The sequence below is a fragment of the Bombina bombina genome, chromosome 4 (assembly GCF_027579735.1).
Source record: "Bombina bombina isolate aBomBom1 chromosome 4, aBomBom1.pri, whole genome shotgun sequence".
Lineage (NCBI taxonomy): Eukaryota > Metazoa > Chordata > Amphibia > Anura > Bombinatoridae > Bombina > Bombina bombina.
Window position 1 is genome coordinate 1,146,244,573 of NC_069502.1, and position 22,223 is coordinate 1,146,266,795.

Sequence of the window (22,223 nt, forward strand, 5' to 3'; positions counted from 1 at the left end):
CAAGAACTTTTCTTTGAGCCCTTATAACTTTTTTTGGAAAATATTTTCTTAACAAAATGTTTATTAGATGGTGTTATTATGAGTATAACTGTACTTTGTAATGTATTTTTGATGTGTTTTGTGACTGTTTTTAGTTTTGCAAAACAGTTAACCACAGCTCCGAGATCGTGGTTTCACTCAACTTGTATTAAAAGCGCAATTATAACGGATCACAAAAACACTATAGCTTGCGCAAAAACATTTCCGCCTCACTTATAATCTAATCCTAAATTAATAAAGTCCCACGGTTTCCAATATCATTTGTATGCCGATGACACCCAAAACTACTTCTCTGCACCAGACCTATCTCCTTCCTTGCTAACCCGTGTCACTGTCTTTCTCACATCTCTTCCTGGATGTCCTCTCACTACCTCAAGCTAAATCTCTCCAAAACTGAGCTCCTCATTTTCACCCCTTCTTCCAAAATCTCCACCCCCAATCTCTCTATAGCTGTCGACAACTCCATCATTACCCCTACCCCGCATGCCGATGTCTCGGGGTCACATATGACTCAGATATTTCTTTCACTCCTCACATTCAGTCCTTGCCTAAAGCCTGCCGCTTCCACCTTAAAAACATGTCTAAAATTAGACACTTCCTTACACAAGACACAACTAAGATTTTAATCCACTCTCTCATTCTCTCCCGCCTCGATTACTGCAACTCTGTCCTCTCTGGTCTCCCCACCTGCCGCCTAGCTCCTTTACAATCCATAATGAATGCCTCTGCTAGGCTTATCTTCCTTACACGTCGCTCTTCATCTGCTGCACCTCTCTGCCAATCCCTTAACTGGCTTCCTCTTGCCTCTAGGATCAAACACAAAATTCTCACTCTGACATACAAAGCCCTCAACTGCACTGCTCCCCCCTATATATCAGACCTTGTCTCCAGATACTCTCCCTCCCGTCCCCTTCGCTCTGCTCATGACCTCCTACTCTCCTCCTCTCTGGTTACCTCATCACACTCCCGTTTACAGGACTTCTCCAGACTGGCTCCCATCTTATTGAACTCTCTGCCTCGCTTCACAAGACTCTCCCCTAGTTTTGAAAGCTTCAAGCGCTCCCTAAAGACTCTACTGTTCATGGATACATACAACCTATGCTAACCTTACTTTATACCAGTTCCACTCCTCCATTGCTATCCCCTTAGCATGTAAGCCTTAGAGTTCAGCTGTTTGTAGATCACCTTCTTAAGAGCTGACTACAACAGTGCAACTCTTGGCAGGGCCCTCTACCCATTTGATTCCAATAATTGTTTTGTTGTACTCTCCCTTTGTTTATAACGCTGCGGAATCTGTTGGCGCTCTACAAATAACCGATAATAATAATAAGCATGATCTACATGATCAAAAGCTTTTTTCTTGGTTTAAAGAAATTAGACAAGAACTAAAACAAAAAATCTCTAAAGCAGATAAAAATCTTTAACAAAAAAAATATATATATTAAAAAAGGAATATAAAACTCAAAAAAAAAATTTCTTCATGATTCAGATAGAGCATGCAATTTTAAGCAACTTTTTAAATTAATCCTATTAACAATTTGTCTTCGTTCTCTTTGTATCTTTATTTGAAAAAGCAGGAATGTAAGCTTAGGAGTCGACCCGTTTTTGGTTTAGAACCCTGGGTAGCACTTGCTAGTTGGTAGCATTTTGGCACGTTTCAATGTAAAAACAAAACAAACAGGAAAAACATAATGTATGTAAGAATTTACCTGATAAATTCATTTCTTTCATATTGGCAAGAGTCCACGTTTGGGATATACAATCCTACAAGGAGGGGCAAAGTTTCCCAAACCTCAAAATGCCTATAAATACACCCCCACCACAATTCAGTTTAACGAATAGCCAAGAAGTGGGGTGATAAGAAAGGAGCGAAAGCATCAACAAGGAATTGGAATAATTGTGCTTTATACAAAAAAATCATAACCACCATAAAAAGGGTGGGTCTCATGGACTCTTGCCAATATGAAATAAATGAATTTATCAGGTAAATTCTTACATAAATTATGTTTTCTTTCATGTAATTGGCAAGAGTCCATGAACTAGTGATGTATGGGATAGCAATACCCAAGATGTGGAACTCCACGCAAGAGTCACTAGAGAGGGAGGGATAAAAATAAAGACAGCCAATTCCGCTGAAAAATTAATCCACAACCCAAATCAAAAGTTTTAATCTTTATAATGAAAAAAAATGAAATTATAAGCAGAAGAATCAAACTGAAACAGCTGCCTGAAGTACTTTTCTACCAAAAACTGCTTCTGAAGAAAAGAAAACATCAAAATGGTAGAATTTAGTAAAAGTATGCAAAGAAGACCAAGTTGCTGCTTTGCAAATCTGATCAACAGAAGCTTCATTCTTAAAAGCCCAGGAAGTGGAAACTGACCTAGTAGAATGAGCCGTAATCCTCTGAGGCGGGGATTTACCCGACTCCAAATAAGCATGATGAATCAAAAGCTTTAACCAAGATGTCAAAGAAATGGCAGAAGCCTTTTGACCTTTCCTAGAACCAGAAAAGATAACAAATAGACTAGAAGTCTTCTTGAAATCTTTAGTAGCTTCAACATAATATTTCAAAGCTCTTAACACATCCAAAGAAAGTAAAGATCTCTCCAGACAATTCTTAGGATTAGGACACAAAGAAGGGACAACAATCTCTCTACTAATGTAGTTGGAGTTCACAACTTTAGGTAAAAATTTAAACGAAGTCCGCAAAATCGCCTTATCCTGATGAAAAATCAGAAAAGGAGACTCACAAGAAAGAGCAGATAATTCAGAAATTCTTCTAGCAGAAGAGATGGCCAAAAGGAACAATACTTTCCAAGAAAGTAATTTTATGTCCAGAGAATGCATAGGCTCAAACGGAGGAGGCCTGTAGGGCCATAATAGTAAAAAAAAAAAAAAAGGCACTCTCTAATTCAAGTGTTTTGTTTTTAAAGGGATAAAAAGGTCAAAATTTAAATGTGCATGGGTGCATTTCAATTTGAAATATATGCATTTTGCAATATACTTCTATTAGAAAAAATGCTTTTAATAAAAAATGATTACTGTTTTTCTGCAGAATACGCACATATGCTGTGAGGGCTTGTGCACTAGTACTCAAACACCACGCCTTTTTAGAGAGCTGGCAGTAGTATGTATTGCTTCTGAAGACGTAATTTGTGTCATACAAGCTACTGCTGACTTTCTGAGAAGGTGTGGTGTCTTAATACTGGTGCACAGGCCCTCACCAGATATGTACGTATGCTGCAGAAAAACAGTAATAACTTTTACTAGAAGCATTTTTGCTAATGGAAGTTTATTGCCAAAATGCTTCTTTCTTTCCTAAGACATGGAGAGTCCACAACGTCATTCCAATTACTAGTGGGAATATAACTCCTGGCCAGCAGGAGGAGGCAAAGAGCACCACAGCAAAGCTGTTAAGTGTCACTCCCCTACCCATAATCCCCAGTCATTCTCTTTGCCTCTGTCAATGGAGGAGGTGAAGTTTGGTGTCTGAAGAAATTAATTCCTTATTTGGGTACTTTTCCCTGCAAGTAAGTATTTGGGTTTAGCTGAGTCCACGTCAATCTCTTCAGTAGAGTAATGGTGGCTTTTAAGCAGTTAGGAAGTTGTGAGGTGGTCCTTACTTTGTTTCCTAACATATTGCTGCCCTAGTTATAGAAAGCCAGAGTTGGTTACTCTGTTTTTTCTTTTTCCACAGGTCTCTGTAAGGAGTATGTGTCCTTTCCCGCCTGGTGAGCTGTCTATCTGCCGGACAGTTGGATTTGCAGGTAAGTGCTTTTGTCTTCTAGGTCTTGGAGACTTGCACTTTTAAGGATTTTCTGCATTACTTATTTGGGACATGTTAAATCCTTAGTAAAGGATTTTTATTTAGGCAGTGTGCAGGTACATGATATGTATGTGAAAGACTTAAGGTTTTATCACCTTTATGAGCATGAAGGTGTTAACTTTAATTCTGTGGCTTATTTATTTATTCAACTTTGTACTGGTGGATAAATATGGTAGCAAAAGTAACAGTACCCAAGACCTTCCCATTTAACAACAGATTTATCATTTTAATTCCAATGTTTATGGTAGAAGCTGAGAAAGTTTTATGGCGTTGAATGTTATTCTTGTTTTTAAAGCATTGTAATATTTTACTACATATTTTTTTAACAACTTTCATACTGTTCATGGCACCATACCGTTCACTGATGTCCAGTCATAAAAAACTGCACAATTATTTTTTAGATTTTTAATTCATTCTAATATCTTTGCCAAGTTTCATGGCAATATGTTCAGCATTTTGGATTTGAACTGTGATAGGGTCCATGAAAAGAAAGAAAAAAAACCTACCAATAGACATTCAAAGGCAACTGAACTGGATAATGGAAAGTCAACTTGAACTGTGGTAGCAGAGTTCAGACATATACCATAATGTTACATTTTCTATTAGTGTAAAGTACTGTAACAATGATCCTACCAGACTGTTCCAGCAGCTTCACAAATTCCAACATCAGTTTGTGTGATGGAACCTGTAAGTAGAAAACCTTTAAAGAAAAAAAAAATGTAAAGATCAGAATAAACAGAAAATCAGTTCAGGCGACATTTATTTTAAAAGCAGGAACGTAAATTTTAGCAGCCAGCCCATTTTAGGTTCAGCACCATGGATAGAGCTTGCTTATTGGAGGCTTACATTTACCCATTAATAAAGCAAGCATAACCCAGGTACAACCAAAAATGGGCCGGCTCCTATGCATCACATTCCTGCTTTTTAAATAAAGATAGCAAGAGAACAAAGAAAAAATGCTAATAGGAGTAAATTAGAAAGTTGCTTAAAATTGCATGCTCTATCTGAATCATGAAAGAAAAAAAATTGGGTTTAGTGTCCCTTTAACTGATACAAAAAGGTATTAAAAATGTAAACAGTAAACACTGTGATTGCAATACTTAATGTGTATTAACAGAAAAACTTTAATATTCTTTCATTAACTAGTTTTCAAATGCTGAAATAAAATTCTAAAGTGAATCAATGGATCTTGTATGACAAATAGTTTTAAACAGTCAACAACATGGTATTTTGACAACAAAAAATATCTAATATCGAGATTATCTGGTTTATCACAGGTGTGATGGAATCATCCCACATTTTGACAAAGCTCCACATCCAGGAAGCCACGTTCAGAGTATGGAAATCCATAAAAAAAAAGGAAATTTATGCTTACCTGATAAATTGATTTCTTCTAAGATACGACGAGTCCACGGATTCATCCTTTCCTTGTGGGATATTATACTCCTGCTAACAGGAAGTGGCAAAAAGCCCCACAGCAGAGCTGTCTATATAGCTCCTCCCTTGACTCCACCCCCCAGTCATTCGACCGAAGGTATAGGAAGAAAAAGGAGAAACTAAAAGGTGAAGAGGTGACTGAAGTTTTAAACAAAAAAAATATATAATCTGTCTTAAATTTACAGGGAGGGCCGTGGACTCATCGTATCTTAGAAGAAATCAATTTATCAGGTAAGCATCAATTTCCTTTTCTTCTACAAGATACGACGAGTCCACGGATTCATCCTTTACTTGTGGGATACAATACCAAAGCTACAGGACACGGATGAACGGGAAGGCACCACTGCTTGAAGAACTTTTCTCCCAAAAATAGCCTCAGAAGAAGCAAAGGTATCAAATTTGTAAAATTTGGAAAAGGTATGAAGGGAAGACCAAGTCGCAGCCTTACAAATCTGTTCAACAGAAGCATCGTTTTTAAAAGCCCATGTGGAAGCCACCGCTCTAGAAGAATGAGCTGTAATTGTTTCAGGAGGCTGCTGTCCAGCAGTCTCGTATGCCAAACGGATGATGCTTTTCAGCCAAAAAGAAAGAGAGGTAGCCGTAGCTATTTGACCCCTACGCTTTCCAGAATAGACAACAAATAGAGAAGATGTTTGACGGAAATCCTTGGTCGCTTGTAAGTAAAACTTCAAGGCACGAACCACGTACAAGTTATGTAACAGACGCGCCTTCTTAGAAGAAGGACTAGGACATAGAGAAGGAACAACAATTTCCTGATTAATATTCTTATTTGAAACAACCTTAGGAAGGAATCCAGGTTTAGTGCGCAAAAATACATTATCAGAATGGAATATAAGATAAGGCGAGTCGCATTGTAACGCAGAAAGCTCAGAAACTCTTCGAGCAGAAGAGTTAGCAACTAAAAACAGAACTTTCCAAGATAGAAGTTTAATATCTATGGAATGCATGGGTTCAAACGGAACCCCTTGAAGAACATTTAGAACTAAATTCAAACTCCATGGCGGAGCAACAGGTTTAAACACAGGCTTGATTCTAACTAAAGCCTGACAAAATGACTGAACGTCTGGGACATCTGCCAGACGCTTGTGTAGTAAGATTAACAAAGCAGAAATCTGTCCCTTTAAGGAACTAGCTGATAATCCCTTCTCCAATCCTTCTTGGAGAAAGGACAAAATCCTAGGAATCCTGATCTTACTCCATGAGTAGCCCTTGGATTCGCACCAATAAAGATATTTACGCCATATCTTATGGTAAATTTTCCTAGTGACAGGCTTTCGAGCCTGAATCAAGGTATCAATGACTGTAACAATCAATCCTGCTTAGTTTGATTACAAGTAAAGGTATGTAGCACAATATCAATTGAGAGTACTATTACTTTGGTAAACCCATATGGATATATGTGCAGTTAATATAAGATTAATGTTTCCCTACAAAAAATACACACTAAAGTATTATCTGTATTATAGGAATCAAAATCAAATGCAATCTTGGAAATAAGCAGGCTTGTAATAATACAAAAAGATATAGGAATAGGTGAAACTTTCTTATGAGTAAGTAAGGAATAATTATAATATATTGCGTAACATAAGAAATTAAACACACAGCAAGTAAGTCTTATCCAATGTAGTATTGATAGATTGTTATAATGGAGAACTTCTGCAGATATAGTTATAGTTGCAAACGTGGTAATGTACCTTGAAAACTGTGAGTGCGGTAAGTAAGAACAAACACTTCCGGGTTCTGTAGGCTGTGGCTGCAGCAGCAGCAGAGACACGCTGAAGCGAGCTAACAGTCAGCGTGTGACGTCACGATTCTCCGGTGCAGCAGAAATCAACATAAGGATAATATAACAGAACAAATAAGATTAACATATTAGAGCTTCAATAACCGGTTATTCTTTATGGCTGCCACAGACTTGGTTGTTAAATAATATGAGCTGATAAGTTGAAACAGGTAACGTAACTTCCCAAAATAAAGACAGTCTTGAATAAATGAAAGTACTTGCCAAAGTAAGATTTCCAAAAGATGTTGCAACAGGCTGGAATTAAATATGAAATCCGTAGTAGGTAGATCTTGAATGAGGAAACTTGAGTTGCTGTAAGTTAATTCAATTTTAACCTTACAGAGATATGAGAGGCTCAGTGTTACTCTGAGGAAAATAACAAAATACTAAGCAAGGTGTGTTCAGTGAACAGGTGTTTTATGGGAGTAAGTAAGATATGATTGGTTGAATTCTAATTAAAGAAACAGTACACCCAAAAGCCTGACATGACTCCCCCCTCAAACAAGCTGATCCTCAGCTTGAAGTCTGGGGCGATCTGGATATCTCCTGTGAAATTGGGAAACAAGTCGAGGAGCATTAAGATTAGATGCGGGTTCCCAGGAGTCATCTTCCTCCGAGTACCCCTTCCACCTAATTAAATATTCCAGAATACCCTTGGAAAACCTTGAATCAAGTACTTCTTTAACCTCATAGATTTCAGAGTCTTGAATGGAAGTGGTCGGTAGTAATTGGGGTGTGTTATTTCTAGTAGGAACGTATGGTTTGAGGAGGGAAACATGGAAAGTCGGATGTATTCTCATAGATGATGGTAAATCCAGAGTGACTGCATTCTGATTTATTACCCTAGTGATAGGGAAAGGTCCACAGAATTTTTGTGTCATTTTCCTACTAGGAAGATGTAGCTTTAGGTTTTTTGTTGACAACCATACCTGGTCACCAATTTGATATGAAGGTGGTTGTCTGTGTCTCAAGTCATAATAGTGTTTTTGGGAAGACTGAGCTTTTGAAATGTTTTCCTTGATAACCCGAAAATTGTCTAGAAGTGCATTATTCCATTCATCTACGAGAGGAGAATTGGAAGGAGTAGTACTAACTGAAGTGATGGTTGGATGGTACCCATAATTTGCGAAGAATGGAGATAATTTTGTGGATGAATTGGTTAGATTATTGTAGGAAAATTCAGCGAAGGGTAAGTATGTTATCCAATTTTCTTGCTGGTAGGAACAAAAACATCGTAGGTACTCATCTAACCATTGATTGATTCTCTCAACCTGTCCGTTGGCTTGTGGATGAAATGCAGTGGTGTATTGATGGGTTATGTTAAGAGATTGACAGAGACTTTTCCAGAATTTAGATGTGAACTGAGATCCCCTGTCAGATATCAAAACTGTTGGTACCCCATGAAGCCGAATCACATGTTGTATAAATAAGTTGGCTGTTTCTGCTGAAGTGGGAAGCTTATGAAATGGAATAAAATGCGACATTTTGGTGAAACTATCAACAACTACCATGATAGTGGTAAAATTCTTTGATGGAGGTAGATCCACAATGAAGTCAACTCCTACTTGTTTCCAAGGTCTGTCAGAAGTTGGAATTGATATTAAAAGTCCATAAGGTAATTTCCGCTCAGTTTTGCATACTTGACAAGTAACACAACTCTTTATATAATCAGAAACGGTTTCCTTCAAATGAGGCCACCAATATGTCCTTGTTATGAGTTCGATAGTGCGTGATTCCCCTGGATGTCCAGCTAAGGGTGAATCATGGTGAAGTTGTAAAATTTGTAGTCTCAATTCTTTAGGAATATAAATCATATTCTTGTAGTAGTATAATCCATCTTTCAATTCCAAAGGAACCTTAGTGTCAGTAGGTGAATTTTTTGAAGAATTCTTTATATCAGTTAGAAAGTCTGAAGTTAATCCGATGAAGCGTTCAGGAGGAATTATAGCAGTAGGATTTTCGTTATGAATAGGTTCGGATAGTTGTCGAGAGAGTGCATCCGCTTTTCCATTTTTGTTTGCTGGGCGGTATTGGATTTGAAAGTCGAATCTTGCAAAGTAAAGACTCCACCGTACCTGTCTAGCTGATAGAGTCTTGTTATTTTGCAGGTATTGGAGGTTTTTGTGGTCCGTATAAATTATGAAGGGCATTTTTGCACCTTCTAGTAGGTGTCTCCAAAATTCTAAGGATTTACGGATGGCGAGTAATTCTTTGTCTCCTATTGCGTAATTCCTCTCTGCTGAAGTCATACTTTTTGAAAAGTAGGAGATTGGATGTAGAGGATCTTTGGGTGTTTTCTGTTGTGAAAGTACTGCCCCAATCGCAAAGTCTGAGGAATCAACTTCCAATACGTATTGTAAATCAACATTAGGAAATTTGAGTATGGGTGCTTCTGTGAAAGTTTGTTTCAAGAAGTCAAATACTTTGGAATGACTTTGATTCCAATGGAATTGTTGGGTTGAACCAGTAAGTTGTGTGAGTGGTCTCACTATTGATGAAAAGTTCTTTATAAATTTTCTGTAATAATTGGCAAACCCCAAAAACCTTTGGAGAGACTTCTTATCTTTAGGAGTTGGCCAATTTTTTACTGAATCAACCTTCTCGGTTTGCATTTGGATACCAGCAGGAGATATAGTGTAGCCTAAGAATGAGATAGTGGTATTGTGAAATGAACACTTTTCTAATTTGGCATATAGTTTATGTGTTTGTAACCGAGCTAATACCCAACGGACATGTTTTATATGTTCTGGCAAGTTGTTGGAGTAAATTAAGATGTCGTCTAAGTATACTACTAGACATATGTCTAATAAATCCCGGAAGATATCATTAATAAAGTGTTGGAACGTTGCGGGGGCATTACAGAGACCGAATGGCATCACTAGGTACTCATAGAGTCCATACCGAGTTCTAAATGCTGTGAGCCATTCGTCTCCTTCTCTTATACGTATGAGATTGTATGCCCCACGCAAGTCCAACTTAGTAAAGATGGTAGCATTACTTAATCTTTCAATTAATTCCGGTATGAGAGGTAACGGATATCGGTTTTTTACAGTCCGTTTATTAAGCTCTCGGTAATCTATTATCGGCCTGAGGGAATTGTCTTTGTTGGTTACAAAGAACATTCCAGCTGCTGTGGGTGAAGAAGAGGGTCTGATAAAACCCTTTCGAAGATTATCTTGTAAGTATTGTTTTAAGTGTAACAACTCAGGGTGACTCAATGGATACAAATGACCAACCGGTAATGTTGCACCTGGAATTAATTCAATTGGGCAATCATAAACCCGATGGGGTGGAAGAGTTTCCGCCTCAACTTTACTAAAGACCTCTATGAAGTCCTGGTATGGTTCCGGTATTTGAATCTGTTCTAATTCTGTGTGTAGTATTTTATGATGTGGGAAGCATGTATTTTCACAGAATTTTGATTGGAAGGTAACAGTTAAAGTTGACCAATCTATATAGGGATTGTGTGTCTGAAGCCAGTATAACCCTAATACTATAGGAAAATGAGGTGATGGAATTACATCGAATGTTATATATTCGGTGTGACCATCTTCAGTAATAACTAATATAGGTACTGTGTTGTGAGTTATAGGACTATTTGCAATTACAGAGCCATCAATAACTTTGATTGAAACTGGTGTTTTCTTTAATACAATAGGTATTTTATTTTTCAATACAGTAGATTTGTCTATAAAGTTTCCAAATGCTCCAGAATCAACGATGGCAGAAGTAGACAATCTATTAAGGTCCCACTGCAAAAGGAGAGATAGTTTGCAATAAGAAATTTGTTTATCTAGACTTTGAGAGTTGTTAATATGAACAAACTTACTCTTTTTATTTTTTTGTAGTGTTGGACAATTCATAACTGTATGACTGGGATTTGCACAATACATACAGAGGTGATTAGTTCTTCTTCTTATCCTTTCTTCAGGGGTTAATGGTCCACGTATAACTCCTATTTCCATGGGGGTGACATGCTCCGTTGGAGGTGTTTTTATGTGTGCTGAGGTGGACATAGTGGCTTTAAATGTTGGATCTGAATAAGCACGTTCAGCTTTGCGTTCCCTGAGCCTCCGGTCGATTTGGGTTGAGACTTTTATTAATGCATCCAGGGTACTTGGAAGCTCTATACGTGCTAGCTCATCCTTAACAGGATCAGACAGTCCCAATCTAAATTGGTTTCTGAGCGAAACCAAACTCCATGCTGAGTCTGATGCGTACAGCTTAAATTCAGTGGTATATTCCTCCACTGTCTTTTTTCCTTGTTTTAAGCTCCTCATCTTTTGTTCAGCCGTTAGTTGAATATCAGTATCTCTATATAGCTCATCCATAGCTTGGAAAAAATTTGTTAGTGAATCTAGTAGGGGGTCATTTGTTTCACACAAATGATCTGCCCAAATTCTGGGTTCAGATCTTAGAAAAGATATTGTGGACAAAACCCTTACCCTGTCAGTGGGGTAAGTTTTTGGTTTTAAATTGAATAGCAGGTAGCAGGCATTTTTAAACTGCCTATAGGTTTTCCTATTACCATTATATAATTCTGGCAAGCTTATCTGTGGTTCAGAACTGGGGGTTTGTTATTCTTTTACCTCCTTTATAAGCTCTCTGAGAACCTGATTTTCTAGTTGTAAGTCCAGGATAGCCTGTCCCATTTTGTCTACCTTTTGACTCAGGTTATAGACTACTTGGGGAATTTCAGCAGGTTCCATTTTCTTTTAAGGCTTAGTATTATGTAACAATCAATCCTGCTTAGTTTGATTACAAGTAAAGTTATGTAGCACAATATCAATTGAGAGTACTATTACTTTGGTAAACCCATATGGATATATGTGCAGTTAATATAAGATTAATGTTTCCCTACAAAAAATACACACTAAAGTATTATCTGTATTATAGGAATCAAAATCAAATGCAATCTTGGAAATAAGCAGGCTTGTAATAATACAAAAAGATATAGGAATAGGTGAAACTTTCTTATGAGTAAGTAAGGAATAATTATAATATATTGCGTAACATAAGAAATTAAACACACAGCAAGTAAGTCTTATCCAATGTAGTATTGATAGATTGTTATAATGGAGAACTTCTGCAGATATAGTTATAGTTGCAAACGTGGTAATGTACCTTGAAAACTGTGAGTGCGGTAAGTAAGAACAAACACTTCCGGGTTCTGTAGGCTGTGGCTGCAGCAGCAGCAGAGACACGCTGAAGCGAGCTAACAGTCAGCGTGTGACGTCACGATTCTCCGGTGCAGCAGAAATCAACATAAGGATAATATAACAGAACAAATAAGATTAACATATTAGAGCTTCAATAACCGGTTATTCTTTATGGCTGCCACAGACTTGGTTGTTAAATAATATGAGCTGATAAGTTGAAACAGGTAACGTAACTTCCCAAAATAAAGACAGTCTTGAATAAATGAAAGTACTTGCCAAAGTAAGATTTCCAAAAGATGTTGCAACAGGCTGGAATTAAATATGAAATCCGTAGTAGGTAGATCTTGAATGAGGAAACTTGAGTTGCTGTAAGTTAATTCAATTTTAACCTTACAGAGATATGAGAGGCTCAGTGTTACTCTGAGGAAAATAACAAAATACTAAGCAAGGTGTGTTCAGTGAACAGGTGTTTTATGGGAGTAAGTAAGATATGATTGGTTGAATTCTAATTAAAGAAACAGTACACCCAAAAGCCTGACAATGACCAACTCAGAGAATCCCCGCTTAGATAAAATCAAGCGTTCAATCTCCATGCAGTCAGTTGCAGAGAAATTAGATTTGGATGTTGGAACGGACCTTGAATGAGAAGGTCCTGTCTCAGTGGCAGTTTCCACGGTGGCAGAGATAACATTTCCACCAGATCTGCATACCAAGTCCTACATGGCCACGCAGGCGCTATCAAGATTACCAAAGCCCTCTCCTGTTTGATTCTTGCAATCAGACGAGGTAGGAGAGGAAAAGGAGGAAACACATAAGCCAGGTTGAACGACCAAGGTACTGCTAGAGCATCTATCAGTACTGCTTGAGGATCCCGTGATCTGGACCCGTAACAAGGAAGTTTGGCATTCTGACGAGATGCCATCAGATCCAATTCCGGTGTGCCCCATTGATGGATCAATGCCGCAAACACCTCCGGATGGAGCTCTCACTCCCCCGGATGAAAAGTCTGACGATTTAGAAAATCCGCTTCCCAGTTCTCCACTCCTGGGATATATATTGCTGATAGATGGCAAGAGTGAGTCTCTGCCCATCGAATTATTTTGAAAACCTCTATCCACGCTAGAGAACTCTTTGTTCCCCCTTGATGATTGATATAAGCTACAGTCGTGATATTGTCCGACTGGAATCTTATGAACTTGGCCGAAGCCAGCTGAGGCCACGCTTGAAGCGCGTTGAATATTGCTCTCAGTTCCAGAATATTTATTGGTAGTAGGGACTCCTCCTGAGTCCACACACCCTGAGCCTTCAGGGAATTCCAGACTGCACCCCAGCCCAAGAGGCTGGCGTCCGTTGTCACTATGACCCATGCTGGCCTGCGGAAGCACATTCCCTGGGACAGATGATCCTGTGACAACCACCAATGAAGAGAGTCTCTGGTCTCTAGGTCCAGATTTATCCGCGGAGACAAATCTGCATAATCCCCATTCCACTGTTTGAGCATGCACAGCTGCAGTGGTCTGAGATGTAGGCGAGCAAACGGAACTATGTCCATTGCCGCTACCATTAACCCAATTACCTCCATACACTGCGCCACTGATGGCTGAGGAACGGAGTGAAGTGCTCGGCAAGTAGTTAGAATCTTTGATTTTCCGTCAGAAAAAATTTCATGTCTACCGAGTCTATCAGAGTTCCTAGGAATGGAACTCTTGTCAGAGGAACTAGTGAACTCTTTTTTATGTTCACCTTCCACCAGTGAGATCTAAGAAAAGCCAACACGATGTCCGTGTGAGATTTGGCTAGATGGTAAGTTGACATCTGAATCAAAATATCATCCAGATAGGGCGCCACTGCTATGCCCCGCGGCCTTAGAACCACCAGAAGGGACCCTAGCACTTTTGTGAAGATTCTGGGAGCTGTGGCCAACCCGAAAAGAAGGGCCACAAACTGGTAATGTTTGTCCAGGGAGGCGAACCTGAGGAACTGGTGATGATCTTTGCAGATAGGAATGTGAAGATACGCATCCTTCAAATCCACGGTGGTCATATATTGACCCTCCTGGATCATTGGTAAAATTGTTTGTATGGTCTCCATCTTGAACGATGGGACAGGAAATTTGTTTAGACTTTTGAGATCTAAAATCGGTCCGAAGGTTCCCTCCTTTTTGGGAACCACGAACAGATTGGAGTAAAACACCTGCCCTTGTTCTAATTTTGGAACTGGACAGATTACACCCATGGTATGTAGGTCTTCTACACAGCGTAAGAACGCCTCTCTTTTTGTCTGGTTTATGAAATCTCCCTCTTGGGAGAGAATCCTTGAATTCTAACCGATACCCCTGGGTGACAATTTTAATGCCCAGGAGTCCTGAATGTCTCTTGCCCAAGCCTGAGCGAAGAGAGAAAGTCTGCCCCCTACTAGATCCGGTCCCGGATTGCGGGATTCTTGGCCTGTTTACCTTTATTCCAGGTCTGGTTAGGTCTCCAGACTGACTTGGATTGTGCAAAGTTCCCCTCCTGCTTGGAGGCGGATGAGGAAGTAGAGGGACCGCCTTGAAAGTTTTGAAAGGAACGAAAATTATTCTGTTTGGTCCTCATTTTAACCGTCTTGACCTGAGGAAGGGCATGATCTTTACCTCCAGTAATGTCAGAAATTATCTCTTTTAGTTCAGGCCTGAATAGGGTCTTACCCTTAAAGGGAATAGCTAAAAGCTTGGATTTAGATGACACATCAGCAGACCAAGACTTAAGCCATAACGCTCTACGCGCTAAAATGGCAAAGCCTGCATTCTTTGCCGCTAATTTAGCCATTTAGAAAGTGGCATCTGTAATAATATCCAAAATATCATCTAATGGGGTCTCAACCTTAAGAGACTCCTGTAGAGCCTCAAACCAAAAAGCTGCTGCAGTAGTTACTGGTACAATGCACGCTATAGGTTGTAGAAGAAAACCCTGATGAATAAACAATTTCTTTAGAAGCCCCTCTAATTTTTTATCCATAGGATCTTTGAAAGCACAAGTGTCCTCAATAGGTATAGTTGTACGCTTAGCCAGGGTAGAAATAGCTCCCTCCACCTTAGGGACCGTCTGCCACGAATCCCGAATGGTGTCAGATATGGGAAACATTTTCTTAAAAGTAAGAGGGGGAGAGAACGGAATGCCTGTTCTATCCCATTCCTTAGTAACAATGTCCGAAATTCTTCTAGGAACTGGAAAAACATTAGTGTAAGTAGGGACCTCTAGATATTTATCCATTTTACACAGTTTCTCTGGTGGAATGACAATAGGGTCACAATCATCCAGAGTCGCTAAGACCTCCCTGAGTAACAAACAAAGGTGTTCAAGCTTAAACTTAAAGGCTGTCACATCTGAGTCTGTTTGAGGGAACATCTTTCCTGAATCAGAAAGCTCTCCCTCAGACAGCAATTCCCCCACCCCCAAATCAGAACACTGTGAGGGTACATCGGAGATGGCCAATAAAGCATCAGAGGGCTCAGCATTTACTCTAATACCTGACCTGCTGCGCTTACCCTGTAAACCTGGCAGTTTAGATAATACCTCTGTAAGGGTAGTAGACATAACTGCAGCCATATCTTGCAGGGTGAAAGAATTAGACGCACTAGAAGTACTTGGCGTCGCTTGGGCAGTCGTTAAAGGTTGTGACACTTGGGGAGAAACAGATGGCATAACCTGATTCTCTTCTGACAGAGAATCATCCTGAGACATACTTTTATCAGCTAAAACATGTTCTTTGCAATGTAGGGCCTTTTCAGTACATGAGGGACACATTTGAAGTGGGGGTTCCACAATGGCTTCTAAACACATGGAACATTTGCTTTCCTCAATGTCAGACATGTTAAAACAGGCTAGTAATGACCACAAACAGGCTTGAAAACACTCTATTTAGTGAAAAAAATAACAATCTGAAAAAACGGTACTGCGCCTTTAAGAGAAAAAAAACAAACAATTTTTCCAAAACTGCTTTACAATGATAAAATTATCTCAATTTTATTATATATGTATCCTAACTTGCCAGCTAAGATTGCACCACAAGAAAAGGAATACTTAACCCTTATGTAGAAAAACGTTATACAAAAAACGTTATGATTAACCAAAAAAAAAACCTGCACCTTGCCACAGCCCGGCTGTGGCGCCTACCTGCCCTCAGGGGTCTGCAAAATAAGTTTAACCCTTCGATTAGGCCCAAACTTTCCTGAGAGTCCCACCGGAGCTGGAGCTTGCTGCTTGCATGGGGAATACAACTGCGCAACTGAGGCGCAAAAATAGGCCCCGCCCATCTACCTCGATGTCTCACAGCCTTGCAAAAAAACGCTACAAAGCGGTCTAAAAACCTAGCCATGTGGGCTCATATACCCAAGTCTAACAGAAGCCATGTGCACCCTCCATTGCCATTATAAATTAAAACGTTTGTCACAAAAAACGTTAATTTACCTCCATAGAATCGTTTGCCCACAAACATTATGTTATCAGTGTCAACCATTTTTTACAGCCTAACATACAGGTCCAGTAATACCCCTCTCTATACATTAGGATTACTGCTTACCCCTTCCCTCAAGGGGATACTGTCAGCCAATTCTGAAATAACACAGTCTCTCCAGAAAAAAATGACTGAACATGCCTGTAGCATGAAAAACGTTCCTCACACTGAAGTTTCCTAAGTACTCCTCAGCCATTCTGTGGGAACTACTCTGGATCTTTTTAACAACTGCTAAGATCATCAGTCTCCAGGCAGAAATCTTCATCCATCTGCTGCCTGGGAAAAAATAGCACTCACCGTTACCATTTAAAATAAAAAAGGTCTTGCTTGAAGAAAATAAAAACTAATATTTTATCACCTCTTTCACTTTACCCTTCCTATTACTTAGTATAGGCAAAGAGAATGACTGGGGGGTGGAGTCAAGGGAGGAGCTATATAGACAGCTCTGCTGTGGTGCTCTTTGCCACTTCCTGTTAGCAGGAGGATAATATCCCAAAAGTAAAGGATGAATCCGTGGACTCGTCGTATCTTGTAGAAGAAAAGTATTTAAATACTTCTACTTGTATGTAAATGGTCACCCTTATTTGTGTAGTGGAAACTTTTTTTATATAAAGATATATCCCGCTCTGGTCTGGAAGTGGGAGCGAGCTACATTCAGTTCAATGGCGCGATCAGGCACGCTGTGATTAGACAGTGCGCCCGTGAAGCCCTTTTGAAAACAAAGACCCGATCAGAAGAGCCTGGAGAGGAGACCAGGTAAGTGCAAGTTTAATAGCAAAAATCTCTCAAAGCTTTTGATTTTGAAAGCTGGGGTTAAGATAATCTTATATAATTCTGCACTATGTGCAGAATTATATAACATTACTTTTTAAGTTTACTGTCCCTTTAAAGGGACATTGTGTACTAGATTTTTCTTTGCATAAATGTTTTGTAGATGATCCATTTATATAGCCCATCTGGGAGTGTAACTTTTTTTCATTTATTTTTTTTCAGGTTAGAGGGGTTACAGAGGACAAAAAAGGGGGAAAAAGTATTATACAGGTAATGTCTTAATACATAAATTGAATATACATTATCAATGTTTCACTTCTTAAAAACATTCGACTTAATTTCATCAGGCAAAACAATTATCACATCCATATAACTTTGGGATTATACATAAACAGAGCAGGGATATCACATATATTACCATTCAAATTAACACAGTGTTTTCCTTTAAATATCTCAGATGCCGAAATACAGCCCTTTCTATCCTTCTAAATTTAAATTCCTTTTATTTTGTTTGAGTACTAGACCAGTTTTTATTATAAATATAGAGTTAAAATTCCTTAATATTATATCTTGAGACAGAAGGAATTAAAGATTCGAACTGATACTTAATTATGAAAGCAAATCATGGAGTGCGAAATATTTATCATTACTTGATACTAGTTTCCCCGTCCTCTCCAGCCTACTCTCTTTCCAACACTACTTAGTATGATATAACATGTATATTTACATATAATGTATAGGATAGGAAAGAGAACATATAATGTATGTCACAGTAGTAAACTCGTTCCTTATTCTCTATCATTCTCAAGTCATAATAAACTTTAAATCTAATAATATATGAACAATTGTGTCTCTAACCCATCTTTCATTAATCCTCACTTCCTGTATATTCCAACAAATAATAACAACAACAACAATGGAAAAAAAAAATTAAAAAAGGAGAAAAACAGAATGTAACAAAGAAGCAGTTCTTTCTCCGCCTACATCTGGGAGTTTTTGTAACTATATAGTTTTCCTTATTTTTTTACTAACATTGTGCTGATTTTCAGACTCCTAACCAAGCCCCACAGCGTCAGATGTATACACGCGTTTACAGACTCCTGCAGGCTCCTGTTTAAGTTATCTGTCTTTTCATATGCAGGGAATATGGGAGTGGCTGCTCTTCTTGTTTTTCCAGACACATTTTACTGGGTGTCCCAGCCTAACCTCATCAACAGTGCTAAACTGTGAGCTTCTAAGTAAGTTTATAAAAGGTTTTATACTGGATTTTTAGATCCGTTTATGTGCATATTCTTCTTTATAGTAGTGTCTATTACATGCAGTTATATAAAGACTGGAGTACACTGTCCCTTTAATACATACCGCATATAGCTGCTGTTCACACAGCTAGAGAGAAAGGAGTGAAATTGGACAGTGAAAGAACGTGTGTCTGTATAAAGGTTCTCATTCCTAGGTACTTCCTGTACACAAATTTAGTATGTTCTTTAAATAATAAAAAGTATTTTAGAAGCCTAAATCCTGACATTTGTGTGTGTGTGGTTTTACGGTACTCTCTTAGCAAACCCACCTTTAATACTTTTATTAGATGGTCTTCAGAGGCCTCATTCCTTTTTAAGAACTCATAGAGATAAACATGTGCGTTAGGATTTGACGGATACTTGCTATTGTAGGCATAGTCTGTTAATAGTTCCTCAGCCTGCTTGTGTTTTCCAGAAGACTCAAGAAGCTGAAATTAAAAAAAAAATGAAAAGCAGCCTTTAGATATAAAGCTTTTCTATTAATAGTTTTAAACAAACATCAACTTTTTAATACAACAAGGCTTAATGGTCTAAAATGTAGATGATCTAGTTCAATCCTTGATTTTTCCAAGGGTCTAAAATTTGGGGTTTTGAAGCCCCTCATATTGTTCCCTCAGCGTTGCCTGCCTTACAGTTAAATGCGCTAGCAGTTGCTTCAGGCTGCCTATTAGTTGGAACTACTTTTCCCAGATATTACAGGCATAACCACCCCCACCCTCTTAGCTCCTGGAGGCCTCTCCGCACAAAGCCTTTGGGTATGACCATAGTGACCCACAACATCAACCTTCTAGTCACTGTTACTTGTCCCCACTTGTTTAAAGGGGTCTTGTCAAGCTGTCACGACAGATCATGTTTGGCAAAATTCAGCAGCATGAGATACCTATCCCGATATACCCCAGGCTGAGGATATCAAAAGCTGCAGCCTGGAATATCTGGTGTTCAGGGATCTGTGTTATAGGTTTGGCTATTAAAGGGACATAATACTCACTTGAAAACTAGTGCAGTATAGCTGTAAAAAGCTGACAGGAAAATATCACCTGAGCATCTATATGTAAAAAAGGAAGATATTTTACCTCACAATCTCCTCAGCTCAGCAGAGTAAGTTCTGTGTAAAAAGTTATACTTCAGCTGCTGCTCAGCTGCAGGTAAAAAAAATAAGAAATGAACAGCAGCCAATCAGCATCAGCAGTGCTGAGGTCATGAACTCTTTTACTGTGATCTCATGAGATTTCACTTAATTCTCATGAGATTTCATAGTAAACTTCCTTAAACTGAATAGGGAAATAAGATGAGTGTGCACGAAGCTCAATCCCTTAGCTGTCCCGGGATAGGCATACCGATTTTCTGCTTAGAAGTCATTTACAATGGGATGTGACTACTGAGGAACTTTTGAGGTAAAATCTTTCTTTTTTACATAGAGATTTTCAGGTGATATTTTCTAGTCGGATTTCTACAGCTATGCTGCATCACTTTCAAGTGTTTCAACATTTGGGTATCATGGCCCTTTAAATATCTTGGCTGGTAGAGAGGCCAGCAAATAAGGTGTTTATTGGTTTAAAGCTAGATTACAAGTGGAGCGCAAAATATCGCTTTGGCAAAAGCGATATTTAAGCTCCATTTAGTAATTCCAGCGCATGCAAATGTGTGCTGGTACTACAAGTTAGCTGCAACGTGAACACGATCTTGGTTTCGCATTGCATGGTAGCTTTGCGTTCACTCTTCCATAGGCTCCAATGGGAGCCTCGTTCTGATGCCGTCATACAAATGTAAATATATATGTATATTTTTATATACCTATATTTTTATGTGTTAATATGTGTATATACCCATATTAACACAAATATATATGTATATAAGAATATACATTTATATTTACAGGGAACACACAGTTCCCATATACCACAATGTAAAGGCACTTTTCAGTGCTGGATTTTTTCTAACACCCCACACCCGCCAACTTTAACCATTAAAGACTGTTTTGTGCAATTTCTCTTTTTTTTTTTAATTAATAAATACCAACAATATGCTTTATTTTGGTGTCAATTGGGGGATATTTAGAAAATTAACCAGCGGTCTGACCTCTGGTTAATTTTCAGAGCACTAATTGCTGCCGCAAGCTCATGGCAAATTTGCACTTTTACGGGCATGGGATAAATTAGCGCTCCACTTGTAATCTAGCCCATAGATGGATGTTTAATCACACTCACCTATCTGTACAAAAGCAAAACAGGAGTCCACTGGATATTTTCAACTGATAGCAGAGGTATTCATTTTAAAAAAAGTTTTTGTTGACATTTCAAAGTAAAGAGATTTTCATCAGTTATTGCAGAGTTATGAACATGATAGTAAGTGGGCATAACAGTTTAGAAGTGGAACTCTAAAATGCTCTGAGGTGTTTTATTGCACGGGCTAAATAAATGGTTGAGGCGTACACATAAGCAAGAATCCCACTGAAAAAAACAACTTGCAAATGGAAGATTTTTTTATTTTTTTTTGGTGCAAATGGTTTTTATGATTATTGATACCAGTCATACATTCTATAATCACTCTAAGATGTCAACGAGACCAAACAGTGTTTTACATAAAAACATGTGAGATTTTGGTAGGGGGGAATAACTATCCTGCCTAATGTGTCACAAAAGTAGATTGATGCACTTGGTCTTCATAAATCACTATTTATATAATCTTTGTTAAAAGCATATTAAAAAAATAAGAAAGAGACAAAGATCTCTTTGTGAGTTTGGTCAGAATCCTCACACCCTGAGGCATTGCATTAGTACCTTTTATTTTAGGCATCAGTACCTAAAGGCATTACAGTACAAGACATTGGTACCTTTTATTTTATTTATTTTTTCTTTTAAGAATCAAGCCCCTCGTCCTAGCCTGAGGAAGTGCGGATTATGTGACAAATATAGCCTTAAAATATATAAAAATAATTTGTATTCTAAGGGTTTGTTACATTGCTTAATTAATATTTCAAAGAAAAAGAATTCTGAAGAAAAGAGAATTACTGTTCTGCAAAAATTACTCAACAGTTTATTAAAACCTGTGAGTACAGATTTTTATACACACACACACACATATACATATATATATATATACACAGTGATGGAAAAATATCACTTTGGTTTATTAGCCAAGGGTTAAAAGCTACTAGCCTAGAGAGAAACAAATGTACTAGTCCACTCAATGTTAATAGGACATAGTAAAATTTCAATATTAATTGGAAATAGTTAAATTTCAATGTTAATAGGAAATAGTTAAATTTCTAAGTCGACCGGGACCAGTGGGCCGCTGAAACTTTCAAGTTGTGTGTGTCATATTAAAGTAAAAAAAATATAACAATAGCGATTAAGTTAAGGCATCCTTAGCTCTGTCTCAATTTATCTCTTCC

At 38.3% G+C, this 22,223-nt stretch overlaps 1 protein-coding gene across 4 annotated transcripts in view; it reads right to left on the reverse strand.

The window, feature by feature from the left end:
* The window catches only part of TAF1A (TATA-box binding protein associated factor, RNA polymerase I subunit A), a 162,914-nt gene that overhangs the window by 65,321 nt on the left and 75,370 nt on the right, over positions 1-22,223 (reverse strand). For all 4 annotated transcript variants that reach the window (XM_053712527.1, XM_053712525.1, XM_053712526.1 and 1 more), the window contains 2 exons: positions 19,099-19,257; positions 4,500-4,566 (listed from right to left, as the gene is read on the reverse strand). In XM_053712527.1, the coding sequence (XP_053568502.1) occupies positions 4,500-4,566; positions 19,099-19,257 (226 nt within the window). The remainder of the gene's footprint in view (positions 1-4,499; positions 4,567-19,098; positions 19,258-22,223) is intronic.